The sequence below is a fragment of the Rattus norvegicus genome, chromosome 10 (genome assembly GCF_036323735.1).
Source record: "Rattus norvegicus strain BN/NHsdMcwi chromosome 10, GRCr8, whole genome shotgun sequence".
Classification (NCBI taxonomy): domain Eukaryota; kingdom Metazoa; phylum Chordata; class Mammalia; order Rodentia; family Muridae; genus Rattus; species Rattus norvegicus.
Genome location: NC_086028.1, coordinates 52,895,761 through 52,920,204, shown reverse-complemented (window position 1 = coordinate 52,920,204; position 24,444 = coordinate 52,895,761). Strand labels below are relative to the sequence as shown.

General features: G+C 46.5%; 1 protein-coding gene across 1 annotated transcript in view; it reads left to right on the top strand.

Moving 5' to 3' along the window:
* Glp2r (glucagon-like peptide 2 receptor) overlaps positions 1 to 18,498 on the top strand; it is a 63,255-nt gene extending 44,757 nt beyond the window's left edge. Inside the window, exons 11-13 of the mRNA NM_021848.2 lie at positions 7,171 to 7,309; positions 15,721 to 15,762; positions 18,172 to 18,498. Of these exons, the coding sequence (NP_068620.1) occupies positions 7,171 to 7,309; positions 15,721 to 15,762; positions 18,172 to 18,498 (508 nt within the window). The remainder of the gene's footprint in view (positions 1 to 7,170; positions 7,310 to 15,720; positions 15,763 to 18,171) is intronic.
* Positions 18,499 to 24,444: the final 5,946 nt, after the last annotated feature.

Sequence of the window (24,444 nt, the reverse complement as noted above, 5' to 3'; positions counted from 1 at the left end):
GGAGGACTACCATCAGATGCATTAGCACATGGAAGCCCTTCTTGGCCCATGGTGAATGTGCTTCTGTACAGTCTCATTGAGTGACATCGATCTAGGGAAGGGTAGGTGAAGACGCTGGGGAAACCATATGCCTGGCAATCATTAAAGGTGAATTTGGGGGGGGGGAGGAGAAAGAATAACTTGGCATATGCAATCTGTCTGGAATCTGCCTTTTCCTCTTTCCACTCTTGTTCAGGGAAAATGCTTGAGAAAAAGAACCTTGGTGTGAGCCTACCCAAAGGCTTCCCTGGGGTGAGGGCTCATTCTTGGGTGTTAGCTAGACTGTTGTGCATTTTTGAAGTCTGTGGAAGGAGGAGGTAAGGGGAGGGTGCTCCTCTCTAAGTTTTCCTTTGCCTCAAAAGATTTTCTGGTCTTAACAGAAGGCTCACAAATCCAGAGATCACCAGAATAGTGCTTGGTTAGCACTCTGTCAAAGCAGGGTGCCAAAGAACCCCGCTCCCAGCCACTAACCCCAGCCACTTCATTTCTCCAGCTGGCTTCCACGGAATCAAGTGGAATACGTTCTGAAAATGTTCTCCTTTTGTGGTTTTTCTCTGACATTTTGGTCTCCCACATCTTTTCTACTGATTCACTCTTCCCAGGGAGAGCATGACCCGGTTGATTGGCATGATCCTACTAGTTTGTAGAGTGTGGAACTTGTCTCTGAAGACACAGACTTGCTCTCACTGTGCTCTTCGAGCTGGAGAGTCCTCGCAGAATCTGTGAGCTTGTTTGCCCATTTTGCTATCGAGACGTCATACCAGCTGTTACATCCAAGGGCATCGCCACGCCTGCCCCAAACTGACCTCTTCTATATGCCCCATGTTAGTTTTCCATGAAGGCCCTCAGTGGGGTAAAGAGAGGGGCATGGTGTCAGTGCATGAGATACAAGGCTACCTCCAGCTCTCAGATTTGGGAGGCTTTTAGAATGCAATGCCTGAAGCTCCAGTCCCTGTCCAGGAGTCTATTTTAGGAAGGTTTAAATTAAACACATGTAGACCTCACCCAAGAGGCAAGTTTTTAGAGGCTTTTTAGCTTTCCCCAAGGGCCTCTGCCATCAGGTAAAGGAAACAGTAAATGGATCTACTGTCTGACTTGGAGAGGGTAGGTTGAGGCAAGGATGAAGGGCAAGCACTCAGAGGCTAACTGACCCTCAGCCTTTTCTCACTTCACTATTCTCTGTGGCTCCCAACACGGAGATAGCTCTCTTCCCCCTTATTAATGGTTTTGCTCTCCATGTGAGTGTGTAGCCCGAGTTCAGGGTGACTTTACAGGGAAGAGTAATTGCGGCACTCACCCATCCCATTCTCTTTTCTGACAGGAGTTTCTGGTGGACAGCACGAGAGCAGAAAGAAAGCGTTTGCCTTGACTCGTAGGGACCTTGGCTGGGGTCGGAAAGTTGTATAGATGATTAATGAGAGAAAAGCATATAAATGTAGAAGTTTTGTGTCATGGGAGCCTCCTCAAGGCAATGAAGACAGAATGATCAAATTCATATTGCTTATGGTGGGTTTGATAAAGGATGGACAGTCATGGGGAGATATTACTGGACACATGAGGCATGATCTGATGGTAATAGACTGCGAGATGTAGCAAGCCCTGTGAGTCCAGGTGCTTCTCTGTGGTCCAACGACTTCAATAGTAAGGATGCTCCCTTCCTGTGGGAATAGGGAAGCCACCTTTCAAAGAAGGGTCTTGGGACATGCTTCAGGGAAGGCTCACGTAATCCTTCTTAGGTCACGTGAACTGCTACAGGAGGAGTCAAATGATCTTCCAACTTCTGTGACTTTATCAATTTCCTTCAGCTTATCCTACTCCACCCACCAAGTACCACAGTTGAGTGTTATGATTAAACCCCATCAGCCACAGACTAGCAGTATCACAAATGGGTGGTAAACTGACAAGCCCCCTTGGAGCTGTATAGCATCTGTTCTGCAGGGTCTTAAGGTCTCCTGGGAGTTTATGTGTTGAAAGTTTGGCCTCCAGTCTGTGACACTCTTGGGGACAGGGTGATGAACGTTTAGGAGATGGAGCCTAGTATAATGACATTGGTCCCTGGGATGGGCTATTTGGCAGTGGGCATCTTCCTCTTACTTTTTGCCTGCTAGGCACCATGAGCTGTACAGCCTAGTGTTTCCATGTGCTCTACACCACACTGTGATATCTCCACATAGCAACACCCCCCACCCCAAAAAAGGAGGTCAAGTGAACATGGATTAAGCCTAACCCTCAAACAAGTCTCTGCTCCTTTATTTGTCACATGTGTCTGTCACCATGATGAAGCACAGCCATTTACGGGCAGGAGTCCTTTTAAAATGACAACCATTTCGATTGTTATTCCTCTTCCCGGTTTCCGGGTTAATAAAGAAAAAAAAAGGGATGAGAATGTGAACATAGCCTAGCAATGGAGAGACTCTGGGTTTATCACACATCCATACAAAAAAGTAATACTGAATAATGTACAGCTTCCTTTTAAAGTCTTCCCCCCAGGACTAGAGTGAGGTAGGGCACAGGTGAGCGTCAACCACAGTGTTTTCTCATTCACTCTAGACACTGTGGTGCTCCCTCAAGTCTTGTGCAGCTCAGACTCTAGAATGTGGTTTTCTATTGCCCAGAGATCTGGAAACAACTCTGGGATAACAATGTGCTTATACCTCTTTCTTGGGAGAGAAAGTGGTGTACATAGTAGGTGCCCATTAAGTGTTTGCTAATTAATTAATTTTTTTTTTGGTTCTTTTTTTCGGAGCTGGGGACCGAACCCAGGGCCTTGCGCTTCCTAAGTAAGCGCTCTACCACTGAGCTAAATCCCCAGCCCCCTAATTAATTAATTTTTGTTAAGCAAAATATACGGGCTAGTTTTTGTCAACGAGATACAAACCTGGACATATCTGGAAAGAGAGATTCTCAATCGAGGAACTGCCTTGTTCAGATTTTCCTTGATTAACTATGATGTAGGAGGTTCCAGCCTACTGTGGGTGGTCCCTCTGCTTTTGTTTCCTGGCTTGCATAAGGAATCAAATTAAGCACGTAAGGACAAGAAGTTATGATAGGCAAGATAATAAACAGCCCTCCTCTATGGCCTCTTGTTCAGTTTTTGCTTTGAGTTTGCATCTTGACTTCTCTCAAAGGTGGACCGTAATATGAAAGTATAAGGCAAATAATCTTTACCTTTCCAAGTCCAAAATGAATGAATGAATAAATAAATAAATAAATAAATAAATAAATAAATAAAAATGATGACCATTGAGGCTGGTGGCACAGACCTGGAATCCTAGCTCCTGTGGAGGCTGAGGCAGAAGGATCGCAAGTTCAGGACTAGACTGAGCTGCAGAGGGCTGCCTGGATAACTTCCTGAGACCCTTTATCAAAAATTGAAGTAAGGGGGTTCTGAGGGACTGTTTAGTCAGTAAAGTGCTTGCTGTAAGCACAAGAACCCAAGTTTGGATGCCCAGCACATGTGTAAAAGATGGACAACTATGAGCCCAGTGATGGAGAGGTAGAGACAGTAGATCCCCTGGGGTCACTGGCCACCACTCTAGCTGAATCGATGAGCTCCAAACTCGAAGAGAGTCTGGCTCAGTAGATGAGGGGGGAAAGCAACGGAGGACAACACCAGACATGGATGTTTGCACGCATGCACTCCCCACCTCCCCCTCCCCCTCAGCCCAATCTGACCCCTTGCATCATTTGCCTAATCCTTATGAGGACCCTGCAGGGTGGACACTATTCTTTGTATAATCTTCTTTCTATAAATGAAGAAACTAATGGACAAAGAGGTTGAAGAATTCACCCAAGGTCTCTCTGAGTGGTTGGTGATGTTGCTATTTGAACCCACACCCTGGTACCGTCCCTGTGTCCTACTGCCCTTGGTTTGAGCTTTCTACTCCCTCTGTACCCACTCATGTACCCTGAGCAGATGCTTAATAAATATTTGTTGAGTCCTCAAAGGACTGCAACAAACTGTACCATTTAAATAAACAGTCGGCTATGGATGAGAGAACAGCATACACACAGTCCATAAGAGTAAACGTCTGGGACTATTTATGGTTTTCATCTGGGCTGAGACACAAATTGTACTTTTGTCCAAGGAGACATTAGAAGGGTGTGAGTAGTAGGGAGGTCCAGCCTTCATCTACCCAGAGGGGTGGTAGTGGCAGAAGTGACCCAATATGCCATTAGAGATGTGATGTTTTCCACATGGGTTCTGGACAGGTTGAAAATGGAAAACAAGTAAAATCCAACAACGTCTGGAATATATTTTTAGTCTGCTCTCATTGCTGGCTTCCTGGTGTTGACGGATAGACTATGGCCATACCATCTGTGAATACGAGGGAAATGGAAGGAAGCCCTCTGTGTTCTCTTCGATACCGTTCTGTAGAACTAGCATCATTCCATAGTTAGCATGACTTTTAAAACCCTTAATTAGGCCAGAGAGATGGCTCAGTGTTTAAGGGTGCATATTACATTTCAGGGGACCTGAGTTTGGTTCCTAGAACCCATGTCAATATGGTTCACACCCATCTACAAGTGAGGCATCTTGCACTAACATGCAAACTCACATTTAGACATAACACACACACACACACACACACACACACACACACACACACACACACACACACACACACTTGAAAAAAGAAACTTAAAAATCCATAATTGCCATGATATCACCCAAGAAATCAATTGCTGGTGAGACATGGGCCTGCACATAAGTACGTTGATGTGTATTATTGCTCTAGATAATCCAGAGTATGAGTCACAAGTTCAGGCTCTCGTCAGTGCAGAGCAAATATCATCAAGGGTGCAGGCCCTATGGAGGCTGGAGACCGTTTAGAATCTAAAGGAGAACCACCAGCTAGCCGTAGTTGATTGTAGGAGCAGGAGTTTGTAGCCTTGGCTTCCGGTTGCTCTAGCTTCCACAAGATTAAAATGTGAGCATCCACACTTACATCTTCTACTAAAGATGTCTCCTACTGTCAAAACAACTCTACATCCTAAGCAAAAGTAGCCTTCAGGTCAAATCCCAACCTCTTCCTTTTGCAACCTTTGAGCCAAAAGGGATCTTAACATTCCTGTATATTCAAACCAACAAACTAATCCTTAGATGCAGGGCTCAGTGGTAGAGCCATGTGCTCAGCACACGTGAGGTCCTGGTCTCAATCCTCAGCTATCAAAAAAGGGAAGAGATGGAAAAAAAAGTCTCCCTGGAAATATTATTTTCTAAGTGACACCCATGTGGGTGGGTGCGGGGGCAGAAGTGGATCTGAGCTCCCTTCAGGAGAAGCACATAACCAGGGTCTGTCACTCACCTCCCAAGTCGTGGGTTCCCCTGACTGTCAAGGCTCTGGGGATGTCCAGCCCACATGGGCAGGCAGAGTCCCTTTTATGTGATGGCTATAAAGAAGCAGAAGGTTTTGCTGCATGGGTGGCCATGCATTTCAGTGGGTCTCATAGACACAGGATGGAGTTTCGCCTTTTAGAAAAATGGCATGTGGACTGCTAACCACAGTAGCTTTCTGTATCTTTACCACCTCTCTCTCTCTCCCTCCCTCCCCCTCTCCCTCTCCCTGTCCCTGTCCCTGTCCCTGTCTCTGTCTCTGTCTCTGTCTCTGTCTCTGTCTCTCTCTCTCTCTGTGGGAGGGTTTGGGGGTTGGGCGTTGGGCTTCTTCCTACTCTGGCTCTTTAAGTACTTGGGTTAAAAACACATTACAATTAAGCTCTGTTTTTCCCCCCAGTGTGGATTAGACACCAGTTTCGTTTGTTTTCCCTGAACATGAGTCACCTTTGCTAATTCTGTTTACTTTAAGTCAAGAAGCAGATAGTGGTAAAACGAGGCCATTCCCAGCCTCTACTACTCCTTGGAGTCCACTGTGGAGCTCTGCAAACTCCACACTCTTGGGGGACAGCCTCTGGGACCTAGTAAGATGGCCCTTAATGCACATGGGAGACCTATTCCAGAACCCATCTGAGGTGCTGAATCCTTTTATTATACTTTATTTTTAAGGTTTATTTTTATTTAGTTATTACATGCATACATCTATGTGGGTGCATGTCAGGTGTGTGCAGGTAGCCATGGAAACTGGAGGAAGGCAAAAGCTTCCTTGGAGCTGGAGTTACAGGTAGCTGTGAGCTATGTGATATGGATGCTTGGAACAGAACCTGGGTCCCCCAGAAGAAGAGCAAGCATTCTTAACTGCTGATGTATCTGTTTTCCGAGTCTATGTACTTTAAATCATCTCTGGATTATGTCTAGTACACAAAGCAGTGTGAATGCTGTGTAAATAGTCGCAGTGTTGCAATGTCTAGAGATAAACAATAAGGAAACGAATCTGTGCAGGTTCAATATGGACACAACTGAAGAAATCGTGTCCATCAATCTACAGTTGGTTGGCTCCTCTAGAGCAGAACTTACGCATTCTGAAGACCCACTGTATGTATCTTAAAAGCCTTGAAAGGAATTTTAATGGCCAGCCTTGCTTGGGATTCACCAGTTTGGAGCAATTGGGCCCCAGCTGTACACTCTGCTCGTGGGTGGTACAAAGGAATGTTTGTCTTTTTTGTGGTATGTGTGTAGACTGTAAACGACCGCCAACCTCCACACTGTGTACTTTAGTGTGCTTTACGAGAAGGATCAGTTTTCCATTTCCTGTGGCTCTTGCTGTCATAGGACTGAGGGACAGCTGAGGGCAGGCTCCACTTCAGGATGGGGATAGCTCCTTGGTGTCTCTGTGGCCCTGGGCAACTCGTTTTCTTTCTTGTTTGAGGTTGGCATTGGAAGCACTGAATTTCTTGGGAGAGAAACCAGTATCAGGACCTGGCAGCCATGTACCCAGGAACTTGTTAAACTTGGGTGGTATCGAAGGGTGGCAGCGGCTCTCATAGAAGTATATTATCCATCAGACCATCAATGTCTGTAGGCGTGATATCCTACTGGGGCATAGTTCCTTCATTCATTCTGTAAAAGCTCCCTGAGTATTTGCTACACACAGGGATACAAGAATAAGTAAGGTCACAAAAGATGAACTGTTCATCAGAAGTGGGAGATTTACAGCACAGATGTGAATAGTGAGCAGGGCATCTTGCCCAGTCCCAGCAAGGCCCTCATGACTGATAGGTTGGTATCGTTTGCAGATTGGCGAAATCAACGTTGCTCCTCATTCCTTTGTTGGGGGTTCATGAGGTCCTCTTCACTTTCTTCCCCGACGACCAAGTTCAAGGATTTTCAAAACGTATTCGACTCTTCATCCAGCTGACACTGAGCTCTGTCCACGTAAGTTGTCTGACTCATGCCTTGGCTCAGAGAAAATACACAGGGTCCAAATAGAACTGAGCAGAGCTGGGGACCAACACACTTTTTCTAGTATTGGGGGGCTTTGTTGGTGGGTATCTGTGACATTCGAGGGTACGCAGATGGGGGAAGTGTTGCCTAGATCCTGCCGGCATGATTCAGTGACTCAGAAGAGAAAATCGTTCTTGTTCCTGGACTGTAGTAGGTGGTGTGACTCATGATCATATTAACTGTGAGTGTCACCTTGAAGCCTTTTATTAAGGGCCTATTTTTTGCTGTGTTATCTGCAGAGCATCGTACAAAGCAGACCATTTCCATGCATCCCGTGACATGTATTCACTGCACACAATACTATTAAGGTAGGGAGGAGTCCAGATGAAGAGGCTCTTAATCCAGACAGATGGGTGTGCATCAAAACTAGAAACAGGAGTTCAGCTTTGGTTGCCTGGATGCTTTGTTTAACCACTGCTGTCTATGGACTGACAGCTTAGTGTGGCCTCCAACCATGACTTAGGAGTTAGACATCTAGAGAGGGCATGGGGATTAGGTGTGGCTAAGCTTTGGTGTGATGAAGCCTACTGGGGTCCTGTGGCTTCACACCCCCACAACAGCCTGTGCTGGGGCTAGCTTCATTTGATTTGAATTCCCGAGGCCTCAGTTTTTCTTTTCTCTCTCTCTCTCTCTCTCTTTTTGTTTTACTATCAACTATGTTCCTTTCTTCCATTTGTTCTGAGGTTCTCTCGCTTTCCACATGTTCTCTCCTGTGATCTCTCTGCAGAGTGACTGCCATTTTATGTGGCAGCTCCGGGCTCCCAAGAGCATGGGGAAGGGGGCGCTGGCATTTTAATGCTGAGACTTGGAGCTGACATCTTGATGACTCCACTACACTCTGCTGTTTAAAGCAAGCCTAGAATGTCCTGGCCTAGTGAAGGAGGGTGAGACAGAGGAGAGGTATGGCTGTAGAGAGGTGAGACTCAGGGGCAGAAGCCAGTAAGGCAGCAGGTAACAGTACAGCCAAAGTCCCCATACAGCAGTGGTCTTAGAATTAATCAACGTAACTGGGCAGTGGTGGTTCATGCCTTTAATCCTAGCACTTTGGAGGCAGAGGCAGGTGATTTCTAGTGTTCGGGGCCAGCTTGGTCTACATCTACAGGGTGAATTCCAGGACAGCCAAGGCTACAGAAAGAATCCCTGTCTCAAAACAAAAACAACAAAACAACAAACAAACACAACAAACAAAAAAAAACCCAAACCAAATGAAGAAATAAGACCACCCCACCCCCCAAACCCAACCCAACCCTAAACCAAACCAATCAAACAAGAAAAGAATTAGTCAACTTCAACTCCAAATTAACCACTTTTTCCCCCTAAAGGAGCAGGGGAGCTCAATCACAGTCATAGATAGGGTAGTCCTATTCAGGGCAAAAAACAGATTTTTGTGGGTTAGCCAGAAGATGAGAGGCAGAGGCTGCTGTGATGGGCTACCCTGTGTCTCTCAGGAAGACTAAAGGATTGTGTACGTGCCCAAGTTTGCAGACATCCTCCAGGGAGATCAGAAGGGCTGTCCATGCCTCCCTGGATGAGTTCCTTCGCACATGGAGAGTAGACGTGGGAGGACCTGGAAAGAAAGGCTATGGAATGCCTCTTTACTGGCTGAACCTGGGATGTGCTCTCCAGTTGACACACAGGACTGATGGCAAAGTGTATGGGGACCTTATAACAGGAGGTAGTTAGGCATAATTTCTGACCAGTCACTGGATCTCTGTTCAGCTAATATAAACAGGGTCAGGAGACTTGTCTTACAGGTAAGAACCCAATTTTTCAAAGAAGTTAAAAAAGATGATGTGTGTGTATACGTGCCTACACGAGTCTATGTACGGCCCGTATGTTCAGTTGTCTAAGAGGCCAGAAGGCAGGAGAAACTCTAGAACTGGAGTTGCAGGCAGTTGTGCATCCCATGGTGGAGGTGCCAGGAACCAAACCCAAGTCTTCTGCAAGATTTAACTGCTAAGCTATCCTCTCTCCAGCTCAAGAACCTACATTTTAAAAATGAGCACAGATGTCAGTGGCTGCATATGTAGGGAGATGGGTATCATGGAAGTAATAAAAAAATTACTAAACCACAAGTCAGGCCACTCAGTGGTGAGGAGGGGGGTAAGATAACAAAATCTTTGAAACCCTACTGAGGGCTATGGTTCAAGCTGGAAATCTCAGTGCTCACCAGCCTGGAGGAGGAGGAGTGTTGAAGTTTTGAGCTAGCCTGTTCTGCACAGGGTTTTCCAGCACAGTATGAGATACAGGGCAATACCCTATTTGATCTATACTTCTTGGAAAAGAAACACACAGCAACAGCAACAGCGTTAATTTTAGGATCCAAAGTTAGGAGAAACAGGAATGTGTGACCCATACTGAGGAAAAAAATGACATCAATGACTAGAATGGAGATTTCTGCAGAACGGTGTCATCTCAGAACTACGGTGGCAGAAGAAAGAAAGAGCGAAAGCAAAGACAGGTCTGCGGAGATGATCTTGTCAGCTTAACAGAGAGAAAACGGTAAAGAAATGACAGAGCTTCAGTAACCCGGGTGATGCTCCAGGAAGCAATGTGTGTGCTCGGGGAGGCCTGATAAAGCTGAGACAAGAAGGAGGAGGGAAAATGTGCAGAAGCCATGCTCGAAAACTTCCCAGACTGGAGGGAACGCTTGAATCCCCGTGCACAATGGGCTGGAAGCAGCATCAAACAAAGGTTATTTACATCCAGAGACCTTGAAGTCAAAATGCTCAAAGTCGGTGGGACGCCATGGTCATGAGCCTGCAATCCTAACACTCAGGAGGCTGAGGCAGGAGGATCGCAGACCCAGGGCCAGCCTGGGTAGGAGAACAAGAACTTAGCTCACAAACAAAATACAGTCTTCAATATGGCAAAAGAATAACAACCCTTTCACAACTGAGCCAGCCAGATGAGCAGGAAGGCAGAGGTGTTGCGGGGAGGGGGGGATAGGGTTGATAAAAACATGTCAGTTAATAGCTCCAGTGTTTGCAAAACTGTATCAAGATGAAGGTAGCGTATGTTCTTGGGTAGATAAAGACTGAGAATTTGATGACAGTCCCACAAGTGGTTTCAAGGGAAGTCCTTTAGTCTGGAGGAAAGAAAAGACAATGCACAGTAACTCGAATTCACAAGAAGTTCAAACACTCTCAAAGGTTGATATGTAAATAGGAGAGACAACAACATTGATTTTTTTTCCCGTAACTGATTTAGAAGACACAAGATGAATGTACAATGTGATAACCGTTATGTTATTGGGTTTGCAACATAAAAATATCACATACACATCACAGTAATAGCACAAAGAGGAATGAATAAATGGAGACATACTAAAATTTCTGTATTTCACCAAAATGAAGTTACTATTAATATGAAATAAACAGTGACAAGTTAGGATGCGTGCTGCAGTCCCTCAGCTATTCAAATAACTACAGGGTAGCAAAAAACACCTTCAAGGGATTGAATTGGCTGGAAAGTCTGATGCCCCTTTAGTCCCAGATGCCCTCTGGAAGATGAAGACTGAGGGATAGGGAGTGTGCATGGAAGTTTTATGTAGAGGTTAAAGCCCTTGCCTGTAACCCAGCATATCACACCCAACATGTCACATAGCACACGGTGGGCATCCAAAGCATCCTGTGAGATTGGAACCAGGGGACATCACGTTATCTATTCCACAGTCTTCAGGCCTCTGTCACAGGCACTGCGATCCTGTGCAGAGAGCAGAGAAAACATGCCAGCCCCCTTCATTCCCACCAGTGACTCAGGGACACGGCACAGCAACAGTTCAACACTTTTCTTTCACTCCTATTGGACTCAGTTCTCTGGGGCTTTAAACTGAGGCACCAGACCCACTGGTAACATTTTTTCCCATCATTGAAACCTATTTAATTTATTTCAGCCTTTTGGGGGATTTCAAAAGCTAAGGGTTAGTGATTTGACTTTCCTGCTTGGCTCTAATCTGCAAAGTGTAATCTTCAAAGAAAAAAAAAAGCAAAACAAAAGCAAATCCTGCAGCTGTTTGGTGGCCTTAGGACATACTGGTTAGCATAAGCCCCAAATCACCTGATAGCACACATCCAAGACAAGCTGAGGATCTGACGCTCATGTGGAGATCATGGGAAACTTCACGTAACACAAATGCTCTGGCCATTTGTGTAATAAAACACAAACGTTTAGGCTTAAAGTGGTAATGACTACTGTTTTTGATGATTCTTTGGGTTGGGCTGTGCAGGTTCCGTAGGTATCGTCTTTCTGATACACTTGATTTTGGCTGGACCTGCAAACACCAACCTGGAATGCCTGTCCTTGGTGGGTCATTCACATGACTACATGTTCATGTGACCTGTTAGCCAGGAGTTCAGCTAGAGCCATTGATCAGTGAGCTTCACTTCCTGTGTATCTTGGGCATCTCACAATATAGCAGCTGGATTCTTGGAGCACCCCAAGAGCCAAAGTTCCAAGAGGGAGCAAGTGGGAATCTGCATCTTCCAAAGGCAGAAGCTCAAAAGTAAATACCTACCTAGAGTGATACCTTGCCATGTTATGTGGATAGACAGTCACAGGGTCACCTTGGACTCAAGAGAAGGGAAAATGAGATTCAGGCTTTAATGGGAGGAGCAGCTTTAGCCTATTAAGGAGAAACACTGGGCTCTCTTTGGAGAAGGGCTGCCACTGTGGCTCAATCTAACCAGCAACAGAAGCTCTGCTCACCTGGTTGTGCTACTGAGGAACGTGAGGATTCACAGAAGTGTGGCGCCATTTTCTGAAGCAGAATGGTAGCAGAAAGTGCTTGGTTGTAGACAGGGGCTCCCATATCTCACCAAACAGAGATGAGTAGGGGGGAGGGCAGATGTGGAGAGGCATGTTTGGTGCCTTCTTGGTCATCTTGGTGACTTTATGAAAGGAATCGTTAGTCCCAACAGCTTTCCTCCTCCTCCTTTGCTGCCTTGGAGTCCCCTTCGCTCTTTAAAGGTTTACTTCGTAGACAGCTTTGTCAGCCTCCTGTTTTCATCAGGTCTTTGGAGAGACTGCCACATGTTGGGGACATGGGAGAGCCATGTGTTCTGTGGGACCTGCTCTCTTCACATTTACTTTATCTGGAGCAGGAGCTAGACTGCAGGAAGACACATCTGTCATGTGAATCCTATTTTAGCTAGCTCGGTGAGGATTCTGGTGCACCAAAGAGCCAGCTCTTCTCTTAGCACATGTTCAGAGGTGATTATTACTGTTCCTGTGACCCCACAACAAGCTATGACCCTCTGACTCCATTGTACGTGTGAAAAGGATACGCTGTATCTGCAAGCCTCCATCCAGCAGCAAAGCTACAGACTCTCCAGGTGCAAGAAGAAAGGGGAAAGCCCACATTTTTGGCAGAATCTGAGCTGGCAGGATCCTGGCATTACTCAGAAGGGACGTTGGCAAAGGTGAATATGAAGAAGACCAGAGACAACTTCCTCCCAGGATTGCATTCCATTAACGTCCATCAAAAGATACAGGGATGCCGGGCATAGGGGTGCATGCATGTCTGTAATCTCGTGATGTGAAATTCGGAGGTAGGAGTTTTGGATCACCTGAGCTACATTGTGAGACCACATCTTAAACAGATAAAGACAGACAGACAGATGGATGGACAGGCAGACAATCAGACAGACAGACAGATAGAATATAGAAAGAGTCAGCCTTTCATTGTGACCCTTTAGTTAAAGATGTGCCCTTCTTGTGGGGCCTGGCATTTTAAGAATATTCCTTTAAACTGTCAAATGTTCAGGGCCCACACATATCTGTTCCAATATGTCAAATACACAGTGCATACTCCATAGATCTTTACATCAGTCAGGGAAAGCCAAGACATGTGCTCTAAGTAGTTATGAAAAGAATAGAGTATAAGACATGCTATCACACTTTAGAAGTAGCTTAACATTGTATGTGACAAAACCCTTATGACAGAAGCCCAACTCTTCATTCATCCATTCATCCATTCAATAAATACATAATGCACTTCTACTATGTGCCACATGTTTTTAGGTACTGAGGACCTGGTAGTGAAGTCTAGATGTGGATGCTGCTCTCGGTGTATTACAGAGAAGGGCTGATAAAAGACAATGTAACTCCAGTGCTTAAAGTTGGATAGCCTGGAAAGACCTCTTTGTGGTGATTTTTGAGCTGATATCTGAATTTTAAGAAGCCGAATTAGGTAGAAATTTGTGGAGAGAACATCTCAGGAAACAGATGGTGTGGATGGGCTGAAGGAATAAATGAGCTGTGGTAAGGCTGGGTGGCACCCCACACCCTTGTCTAGGCCCCTGTCTAAACATGCTGAACGGCGTCTACCCAGGTGTCAGGTTTTATAGGACAATGGCGTATGATTTCTGGGGCTAGGTCATTGAAAGAAGTGCAGCTTCTGCCTGGCTCACCCTCTCTGGGAAAGTTAGGCCCCTTGAGCAACGCTCTGCACAGTGAACTGAGGCCCACTGCCTTCAAGCTAAATGAATCTGAACATGGGTGGGGATTCTGACCATAAGCACCTTTGCCTGGGGCATATTCTGCAAGACTATTTGAACATTAACTGGTAAATAACCATTTTACATGAAGAGGACATTTTGTTTCTATGACTGTGACTATGTTTTACTGTGATATCAGGAGATTTCTGAGGTTGTGGGCCTCATTTTCAAAGAACAGCTCAGTAGTTAAGACTGTCAGCTGCCTTTGAAAGGACCTGAGTTTGGTTCCCAACATCCACATCGTGTTGCTAAGAACAGCCTGTAACTCCACCTCTAGGAGATCCAACACCCTCTTCTAGGCTCTGCAGGTACCTGACCACATGCTCGAACACACACACACACACACACACACACACACACACACACACACACACACCCCTCTTTTAAAGTGTTTTAAAAAGTAATGATTTGAAGGTGTGATCTACAACTATACAGTCAGAGTTCACAGAACAGAGTCACCAGCCACGCAAGCCCCAGCATCCCACATCTATATGTTAAGTCACTGCTGTGTGTAATTTGGTGACCAAAGCAATAAGGATTTCTTGTCATATGAGTATCCTGTGGCTGAGGGTCTAGCAGTCTCTCAGTGGACATTCTGGCTTAGCGTCACCAAGGTGGCTGGGATACAGTGACTCAGAGAAAATGGGGCATGAGACGCAGTCAGCACCACAGAGGCCCAGAGCCCAGATCATTTCAGATTGTCCACTCTTAGGAGAGTTTATTTTGTGCTAAGTGAGATGAGAAACCAATGGTGGGAAATAATCTTTCATTTCAAAAAAAAATAGTTAGACAAGAGCAAAGGATGTTTATTAAGTTGCATAAATGAAAATTTCAGACCAGTCATAACTGGATGCCAGTCCACAAATAATCCACAGGCCATTTGTCTCTCAGCATCACTAGTCTCAGCGGTTGGCTTTCTGCCCAGGAGGCCTTTCTCTCTGGATCGTGAGAAGATGCCAGCACTATCTCTGAGTTTACACGTCCAGAATTATAATTATTTAGGCAGACACAAAGCGGGAGAGCACAATCTCTTTTTCTAGTGGAAAGAGCTCTGATTGGCCTTGCCCATGTCACAGAGCCTATTTGGGACAATTATGACAGTGATGATCATCCTAAAACACGAGGACCTCATGATTGACAGCTATGCCAGAGGCTCAGGGAGTAAGGTAGGGAAAGAATACAAGGTAGCAGCACTTGAGGCAGAGGCAGAGGCAGAGGCAGAGGCAGAGGCAGAGGCAGAGGCAGAGGCAGAGGCAGAGGCAGAGGCAGAAGCAGAGGCAGAGGCAGAGGCAGAGGCAGAGGCAGAGGCAGAGGCAGAGGCAGAGGCAGAGGCAGAGGCAGAGGCAGAGGCAGAGGCGAGAGGCAGAGAGAGGCAGAGAGAGGCAGAGAGAGGCAGAGAGAGGCAGAGAGAGGCAGAGAGAGGCAGGCAGAGAGAGGCAGAGAGGCAGAGAGGCAGAGGCAGAGGCAGCCAGATCCCTATGAGGTCAAGACTAGCCAGGACTACATAGTAAAACCCTATACCGAAGAAAAGAGGAGGAGAAAATGAATTAGTCAATGACCACCATAGAAAAGTAAAAAATGGGACTATGGCCTTCCCTGTATTTGTCCCATTAAATGAATGACACAGGGTCTTGGGAGGACAGTTATCATGGACTTAAGTGTACCCACCAGCATCCAGGAGGCCACCTATGTGGAAAGTGTGTGTCAAGATAAGAAGAGACACATACCAGCATGACCGACTCCATTCTGTGTAAGCACCACACCACATTTATACCTCTTCTCAGGGATCCTCAGACACATCCTCCACTAAGTAGGAGTTCACATTATATTTTCCTTTTGTTCCAGGGATTTCTGGTGGCCTTGCAGTATGGCTTTGCCAATGGAGAGGTATGTTTTCTGTGTTGCTGTTTAGGGGCTGGTGAGGCGGAGGCTGCCATTCTATGCACCCTATGGGTATTTGTGTGATTGGATGACTGTCTTTGGCATGTAATGGGACAAAATTTTGTTGTAAGCATCCGTTAGAGAGAACAGGAGGCAGATTGAATGCATGGAAAACAATGTTAGGAATGGAGTGAGAATCTCAGAACCCAGCCCATGGTCTGTTGGAGACATGGTAGGATTCAAATGGGACAGAAGAGGCGAGCATGGACTTTAGGGTCTAAAAGTCTGCAGCCTAAACATTGACTGACTGCTTAGAAGCTCTGTGGTTTAGTCATTTAGCTTCAATTTTCTCATCTGCAAAATGTGACTAACATGCTCTGGGAATGCTCAGCACACGCAAACACCAAACACCGGGAGCTACGTTTTTATTATTTTTTAATTTAACATTTATTGCATTCTGTTTGCTCTGTGTGCTATTTAGTTTTCTGCTACTGTAACAAACACTAGAGATAATCAACTTACAAAGACGGAGAGGCTTATTTGCCTCATGGGTTCAGAGGTTTCGGTCAATGGTTGGTTGCCTGGCCATCTTGCCTTTAGTCCTATGGTTGAGTCAATTTATAGCGGTGGGAACGAGTAGTGAAGTGAGTGAGAGGGGGAAGGAAGGGAGAAGGGAAGGAATGATGGACAGAAGAAAGGATGAAATGAAGGACGGATGGAAGGAAGGCTAGAAGGATGGAAGGAAGGAAAGAAGGACAGAAGGAAAGATAGAAGGATGAAAGAAAGGAAGGAAAGAAAGAGAGAGAGTTGGGGGGAGGGAGAGAGCGAACTCATATTCCAATACCCTCTGCAGGAATAGCTCCTCCCCAATAACATAACTTCCTTCCGTTAGGCCTCATGCCTTAAAGATCCTACCACCTCCCAATGGGGCTAAGGGCTGAGACTAAAGCCTCCCGTGCAAGAGCCTTATCCAAAGTATAGCACCCGGGGAAAGGTGTAAAGGGGCCAGGGGCAGGAACCAGGATGATGTCTTCAGGAGTCAGTGGTTTCCCAGCACCCTTTCCTCCTCTTCATCCTCCACTCCGGTGGTGGGGGCTGTCTCCTCCAGTAGAACACAACCCTGTCAGCATCAAACCTAACTTTTGCTTGGCTCACTGCTGTTTCTGTGTCTCACATGGGAGCTCCTTGCCTGCCAGGCAGGTTTCAGCCAAAACACCACTATGCAAAGGCCCCTCCTGAAGCCTGTATCTCAAGCTTCCAGGCTCCCATCAAAAGGCAGAAGGGAAAACGGTGGTGGAAGGTTTTTTTCTTTTTTCTTCTTTTCGGAGCTGGGGACCGAACCCAGGGCCTTCCACTTGCTAGGCAAGCGCTCTACCACTGAGCTAAATCCCCAACCCTGTGGTGGAAGATTTTAAACTGGCTTTAAATCTAGGGCTAAGCAATGTTCCACTCTAGGCAATAAGAATCCACTAAGCAGAGGAGGGGGTTGTTTTTATACATAGAAAATGAAGGAGGAAATAGAAATTAAGAAGAAAAGAAATTGCTTCCAAGTGATTTTTTTCTTTTGTAAGACAGTGTCCTGATTAGGGTTTCTACTGCTGCAACGAACTGTGATAAAAAGCAAGTTGGGGCGGAAAGGCTTTATTTATCTTACATTTCCACACCATTAAAGGCAGTCAGGACAGAAACTTAAACAGGGCAGGGCTGGAGGCAGGCGCTGCTGCAGCGGCCCTGAAGCTTGCTGCTCGCTGGCTTGCTTCACATGGCCTGCTCAGACTGCTTTCTTACAGCACCCAGGATCACAGTCCAGGGGTAGCCCCACCTAGTATGGCCTAGGCCCTCCTTCTTCAATCATGACTTAAGAAAATGCCCTTCAGGCTTACCTCCAGCTTGATCTTATGGAGGCATTTTCTTAATTGGGGTTCTCGCCTCCCAGATAACTTTAGCTTGTGTCGAGTTCACATGAAATTATCCAGCACAGACAGGCACACGGATTTATGCAGAGAAGTGTCAAATGAACACGAGATTACTCCGGGTGACCTTTTTGTAGAAGGGTTAAGGTAGAGGGACTTTCATTACTGTATACGCTGAAACTGGCCTCTCTGGGAAATTTGGCTGGTAACTGGAACCTTGGTATGGGTGACTCCATTTTGATTTTCAGCACAGGAACTTAGGCCTAGATTGTGCATGGCCTCCTCATTCAGCAGCTTTTACCACGCTGCTATACTGCTTCTGTCTCCAAGTAGCTTCAGCGTCTGTCAGGCTCTGTGTTTTGCTTGTCTTTGCTCTGCTCTACCATCTAAGGGGTAAACTTCTCCAAGATGCCCCCCCAGTAGCTGCTCAATAAACGCCTGCTAGATGGATATGTGAGCAATGACTCCAAGATGGTGACCCCACCTTTGTCTCACCTGGCAGGTGAAGGCAGAGCTGCGAAAGTCATGGGGCCGCTTCTTATTAGCCCGTCACTGGGGCTGCAGAACCTGTGTCCTGGGGAAGAATTTCCGGTTCCTGGGGAAGTGTTCCAAGAAGCTGTCGGAGGGAGATGGCTCTGAGACACTCCAGAAGCTGCGGTTCTCCACATGCAGCTCACACCTGGCCTCTGAGACCCTGGGAGACGTTGGGGTACAGCCTCACAGGGGCCGTGGAGCTTGGCCCCGGGGAAGCAGCCTGTCTGAGAGCAGTGAGGGAGACTTCACCCTGGCCAATACGATGGAGGAGATTCTGGAAGAGAGTGAGATCTAAGGCAGGGTCCATCACCACAGCTTGGCCACTGAGGACCCAACCCTAGGAAGGATGTTGCCGAGCCCAGGGTCCTCCTCTTCCTATGTACTATCCCCATTTTGATGTGAAGTCTCTCCTGGGTGACCAAGCTCTGTACCAACGAGTCTCAGTCCCTCTTGCCCTTGTCACCCTACTACCCCTCCCCCATCACACATGTTTTCCAGAATGTCCGTTGGTTTGGGGGGGGGGTCTTGCCCTAAATTCAAGTGAGTGGAGCCCACCATGAAGAAAAGTCATTTATTAAATAGAGTCCGGTTAGGATCTCCTTCCCGTTCATGGTGCATGGCCTCCTTCCAGGGATGGGAGTCGGGTGCACTGGAACCCCACAGGAAACTTTGAAGTATCCAGTTCTAGGGAATTATAGCCAATATTCTGAGAGAGCAAGTCTGAGATGAGAGCCGAGAATTGCAAGTGTTGGACAAGCAGTCAAGGAAACTCCTCACCTTTGGCGAAACCTAGGCAGGATGGCAGGAGCAGCTATTCTGCAATGGCCGCTCACCTGGGACATACCACTCTCCTTGGGCAGGATGTGACCCCATGTTGTCCCCCAGACTCCTCTCCTCCTTGCTTCTCTTCCTTTCCTGTCAAGTCTCACCTCCCTTTCTACATCTCAGTTCTGTTTGGTGTTGACAGAAGTTTGAATGTCACAATACTGCATGTGTTAGTTTCTGTCCTCATTGCTGTGTCCAAATACCTGACCAGGACCAATTTAAGCGAGGAACCAATTTAACATGGGCTCACAGTTTGAGAGTACAGTCCATCAAGGTGGGGAAGGTACGGTGGTGAGAGGGGTCCTAGTGTGGCTGTAGGATCATGAGGTGGTTCATGAGGTGGCTGTTACTGTTGTGGGCATGAGCTGGTTGGTTTTTGTCAACTTTACACGAACCTAAACATCTCTGAGAGGAGGGACTCCAACTGAAGACTTTCTTCCATCATGTTGTCCTGTAGGCTGGTCGGTAGGACCATTTTCTTGATTAATGATTAATGTGGAAGAGTCCAGCCCACTGTGGGGGACACCATTCCCTAGCAGGTAGTCCTGGGTTGTATAAGAAAGCAGATTGAGTCACGATGAACAAGCCAGTGAGAAGCATTCCTCCATAGCTCCTGCTCTTGGGGTTCACACTCTGGCTTTACTCAATAATTGGAACGTGACGTGAAAGTGTAAACCAGATTAACCCTTTCCTTCCCAGCTTGTTTTTCAGTGGTGATGTTTATCATGGCAAAATGAAGCAGACTAGGACAGCAATTGGTACTGGAGAGTGGGGTACTGCTGTGACAAGCCTGACCGTACAGTTTTGGGGAAGACAGTAGACGTGTTTGGAACCTCAGTCTGGAAAAGCCACCGAGTGCTCAAAGCTTAGTGGGTTTTACTGTGAGAGCTGGACATTTAGAGTGTTGAGGGAAACACGGTCAATGGAGGCCTCGCTTGTGGATTTTCAGAGGGAAGTAAAGACCCTCTGGGTTTTTTTGACCTTTTTTGACCTTTTTTGAATTGAGTCTGTAGTTTCTAGTCAGCTGGGTTTGGTGAATCCACTTAATAAGAGAGCAGCGTCATTGAGACAGAATCTTCTGGTAGGTTTTCCTCGGGATCAGAAGCTGTGGTCTGGCAGCCGGGTTGTATATTAGGCTGGTGGCAAACCTGGGCAAGCCAGGAAGTCAGGCAGCAGATAGAGTCTGGTGCTCTGCTCTCCTCTGCTCATCCCCAGCTGGTGGGATGGTGCTGCCCATGTTCTGGGTGGTCTTCTCTCCTTAGATAAGCTTTCCTGGAATGTCCTAAGGCACAGTGAAAGGTGTGTCTCCTAGGTGACTCAAAATCCAGGCAAGCGGAGAGTGAAGATCCACCACCACACTGTCTTTTCTTTGGGAGCCTTTGGAATGCTGTCGTTGGTCCTGTCCTCTTCACCCTGGTTCTACCTGCCCTTTTGAACCCAGCTTCGACCAGTCCACTTGTTTTACATTTCTAGGGTTAGGACTCCCTTTCCATACTTGGCTCACCATTGATGCTTTGATAGCCAGAGTTCCTGCTCTGGGAGGCTAATCTGTTTCTCATCCTACATTGGTACTGAGGGCCCAGGTGAGAGAATAAGACCCTGTCTGAGTGTGGACTTGCTGAGGGTGGCATGAGAAGCCCAGAGCTCTATAGTTGTCAGGCTCATTGGGCCTTCATGCCATTGGGAAATAAGCTGGATTTGATCTGACCTACAGAGACTGAGGAGGAGCCACCAGCCAAGGCCAGGCTCAGTTACATAAATCACAAGACAAGAGGTTGCAAGGTGACTGAAGGAGGAAATGTTTGTGGAAACATCGCGTAGATGGCAAGGCTTTTTTTTTTTTTTAGTGGGCAAGGTGTATGTGTCTATGGTTGGGTATGTTGTCTGGGTGAAGTATGTGTTCATGGTTGGGTGTGTTGCTTGGGGGGGGGTATGTGTCCATGGTTGGGTGAGTTGCTATGGTCAGAAATACTACCTTGATACTTCTCAAGCAGGGCTGCCAGGTTCAGCAAATGAAACCTAAGGCATTCCATTATATGTGGGCTTCAGGCAATATGCATGGACAATCTCCTTATGTAAGTTTATTTATGATAAACTTCATCTGGAATTTGAGTCTGATTGTACGTTGTGTCTTACCTGGCTGTTGTCTTCATGAGGAGACTTGAAGGCAAGTCCTGGACAAGGGTGAGCCACTGAAGGTGCTCAGTTGTCAGGGCAAGGGTGAGCCACTGAAGGTGGTAAGTCACCTCGATAATCTCAGTGATAAGATACCTTGTAACTTAATGCAATATTTAAAAAAAAGCAACTGTAGTCCACAGGCCACCTCTAAGTATAGGATGTTGGCACCAGGGCAAGGATGGGTGTGCAGTAGATGAAGCCCCAGAATGCCAACGTGTTCTACCCATGACCTTGTCTGCAATGCTGATTGTATTTTATCAATGATTTTGGTGTTGGATGATTGCATGAAAATATTATTCATTAAAATATTATTTATCCTGACTATGGAGCTTTTTGGAGTCTCTTTACATTTTTATGCTATCCCCAGCTGGGCAGGAACAGAAGCAAAGACATCCAGCAAATGCATAATGAAGCAAGGGTTTTGGGTATCTAGATTTCGAGAATTTATATTAAAATACATATACTTCCCCACCCCCCTTTTTTTGCAAATCTCTTTGCCCTATCATTGGGCAGGAAGCTCTAAGAATGATGGGGACACCTTGCTTTCCTGGCATGTGCCTAGCCCAGGGCTGGTGTAGAAAAGTGGCTTCAGACACATTGGATGAGAGAGGGTTAGAGTGCCTCTGGGGAGCACCAGATGTTGCCTAGAGATCTGAGATCTTACCAGGAATAAGGCAAGATTTTCCTAACTAACACATTTGTAAATGGCTTCCTTCTACCTCCTCCTGCAAATGGGGTCATCTACCCACAATGCCTGCCCTTGTGGTGCTTCTGATTAAAACAATTTTATTTAAGTTGGTTTCATGATGTCCATTCCTTGTTTCTCATTGAGCTGGAAGTCTCCCACCTGGCTGGGGAATCTCTTGCACTGTTTCTGAACAGATGTGGGAAGAAGGTATGTGGTCCTTTTTGAACAGGCCAGAAGCAGAGGTCAGATGTCATTTTTCCAAGCTAGCCCTTGAATCACTCGGTGTGCTTGTTGCCCCACAGGTCTAGGCTGCTGCTCACGGTCCTTCTGGGACTGGGTGATGAAACTGGGCCTTATATACGCTAAGCAAATGCTGAACTTCTGACCTCCATCCCGAACCCTTGCCCAATACTCCCAAATTTAATTTTTTAAGGACAGTTTTACTATGTAGCCAAGGCTGACCTGAAACTCAATAGGTAGTCATTGTGGCCCTGAACTTGCAATCCTTCTTCCTCAACCCCCTGAGGGCTGTGAGTATGGCCATGTGCGACCACTTCCTGTATGGAAACCTTTTAAACAGAACAATGGCTGAATCTGAGTCCATATATTCATGAATCCAGTGCTTAGAAGCAGAAAATCCAGGCATGGCTGGGTCTGATTGTAGATATTTTGATTAAATAGCCAATGTCTGGAAGCAGGAATCCAGGCAAAGCTGGATCTAATTGCAGATATTCTGAACGAATACCCCAGGTCTGGAAGCAAGAACCTAGACACCAATTCCGTCTATGGAAGCATTATTCACAGGAGCCAAAAATGGGCCATCGCCCTCTGGATCCATGGATGATGTTTAAACCCGATGAGGGAAGCAGAGTTATAGACCAATCTATAGCTGCTTCTCATGATGTCTGCCATGCAGTTATTCTAACAGACTCTCCTACGGAAGACTTTGCAGCACATCTGTAGTGGGAAATCTGGTACCTTGGGGGAAGCAATGGCACCAGACACTAAGGGACTTATTGGTGAATCTGTGGGAGACATGAAGATTTTATGATTAGGCGGCATGTTCTTTTAGACTCAAGTGACAGTGATATCCAGACCTCAGATAGAAATAAGAAGCTCCCAATCTCATACTCCACCTCTTAATCAAGGAAGGGATGAAAAGAGGCCTGGAGAGAATTGCTAAATCACCGTGGGCCAAACTAACTGCCCCCTTTCCCTCTCTGTACTCTGTAGAGGCGGCCCACTACCTCTACACTAGAGAAACACTGTAAACAGGTATTTATGCCCAATAACTCCCTTATCCCTAAACTGCTTCAGCAGTGGTGCTGTGTGTTGGGCCTCTATTTTACTACAGATGGTGGACAATCCCAGGATTCATGATGCTGTCATCTCTAGGACCAAAACTTCTGGGAGCATCCTGGCATCATCAGAGAGGCTCTAGTATACAGCTCCTAAGTCCTATTCTCATTCTCTGGCCTCAGTGTTCTCACCTACACTGCAGCCATAGTAATACATCAGTCCCTAAAATAATGCTTACAGAGAGCCCCACACCACACCCGACTCACAGGGAGCATCTAAGTACTTGTTGTCTTGTTCTCTTTCTCACAAGAGCAGTGTCTCTGGGATGGTGGTTGGGACAGCACTTTGGATAAATCATGGGAGAAGGGAAAGGATCACCCCAAGCACCAGCAAAGGGAGACACTCCAGTCCCCAGTTGTGTAGAGGTTGGGGGTGGGTCAGAGTATCCATATGTATTCCCTGACCTCATCTTGGAACTTGAAGTTGGGAAATCAGTAGGGTTTCTATACAATGTGTCTGTGGTCTTAGAGAAGTCACTCGAGGCATTCTTAGTTGTTCCCAGCCCTGGCACTACAAGAAAGCCATGTGTACTGGTACATGTCACTGGCCCAGCCTATGCTTATCAACTGGCTGACCTTGGGCAAGCTGCTTCTGTGACTTTATGGCTTCCATTTTCTTCTCTTCACTATGAGGGCTTTGGAGGCTTCTTGGTTCATTCTTCACTGCTCCTTCAAACAGGCAGGGCTCCTGTTAATCCCCTGAAATCAATGCCACCTCGGGGTCTCATCTCTGTAGCTGGTGCTCTATGTAGCCAGCCACACACCCACTGGCATTCTTGTTCCTCTCTTTTCTCATGTGGTGTCAGTCATAAGATCCTACCCCATGCAGATGTCCTTTCATTCCTGTCACTCCTGAACCCTAGCCACCACTGTCACCTCCTTGTCCCCCAGTCTTGCCCATGGATCATATCCACCTTGCTAGAAGCTTGCTCATAAAAACAGACCTTCTCTAACAGTGGCAAAGGTGGGACATTTCAGGATCACAGTTCTCTAAACAGAGACGCCCCTTCCTGTTTCCAGGGCTGTGTCAGTCACTGTCTGAAATGCAAGCTTGTCCCCTTCCACCCATCTCCTGCTACAGTCTGCTGCTGGTGGGTCTGGATGTCTCACTTCATTGAAAATATCTGCTCTGGCCATTTCTGATGAGCCAGCCCCTCTTGTATTAAATATTCCCTCAGTACTCTGCATGTCA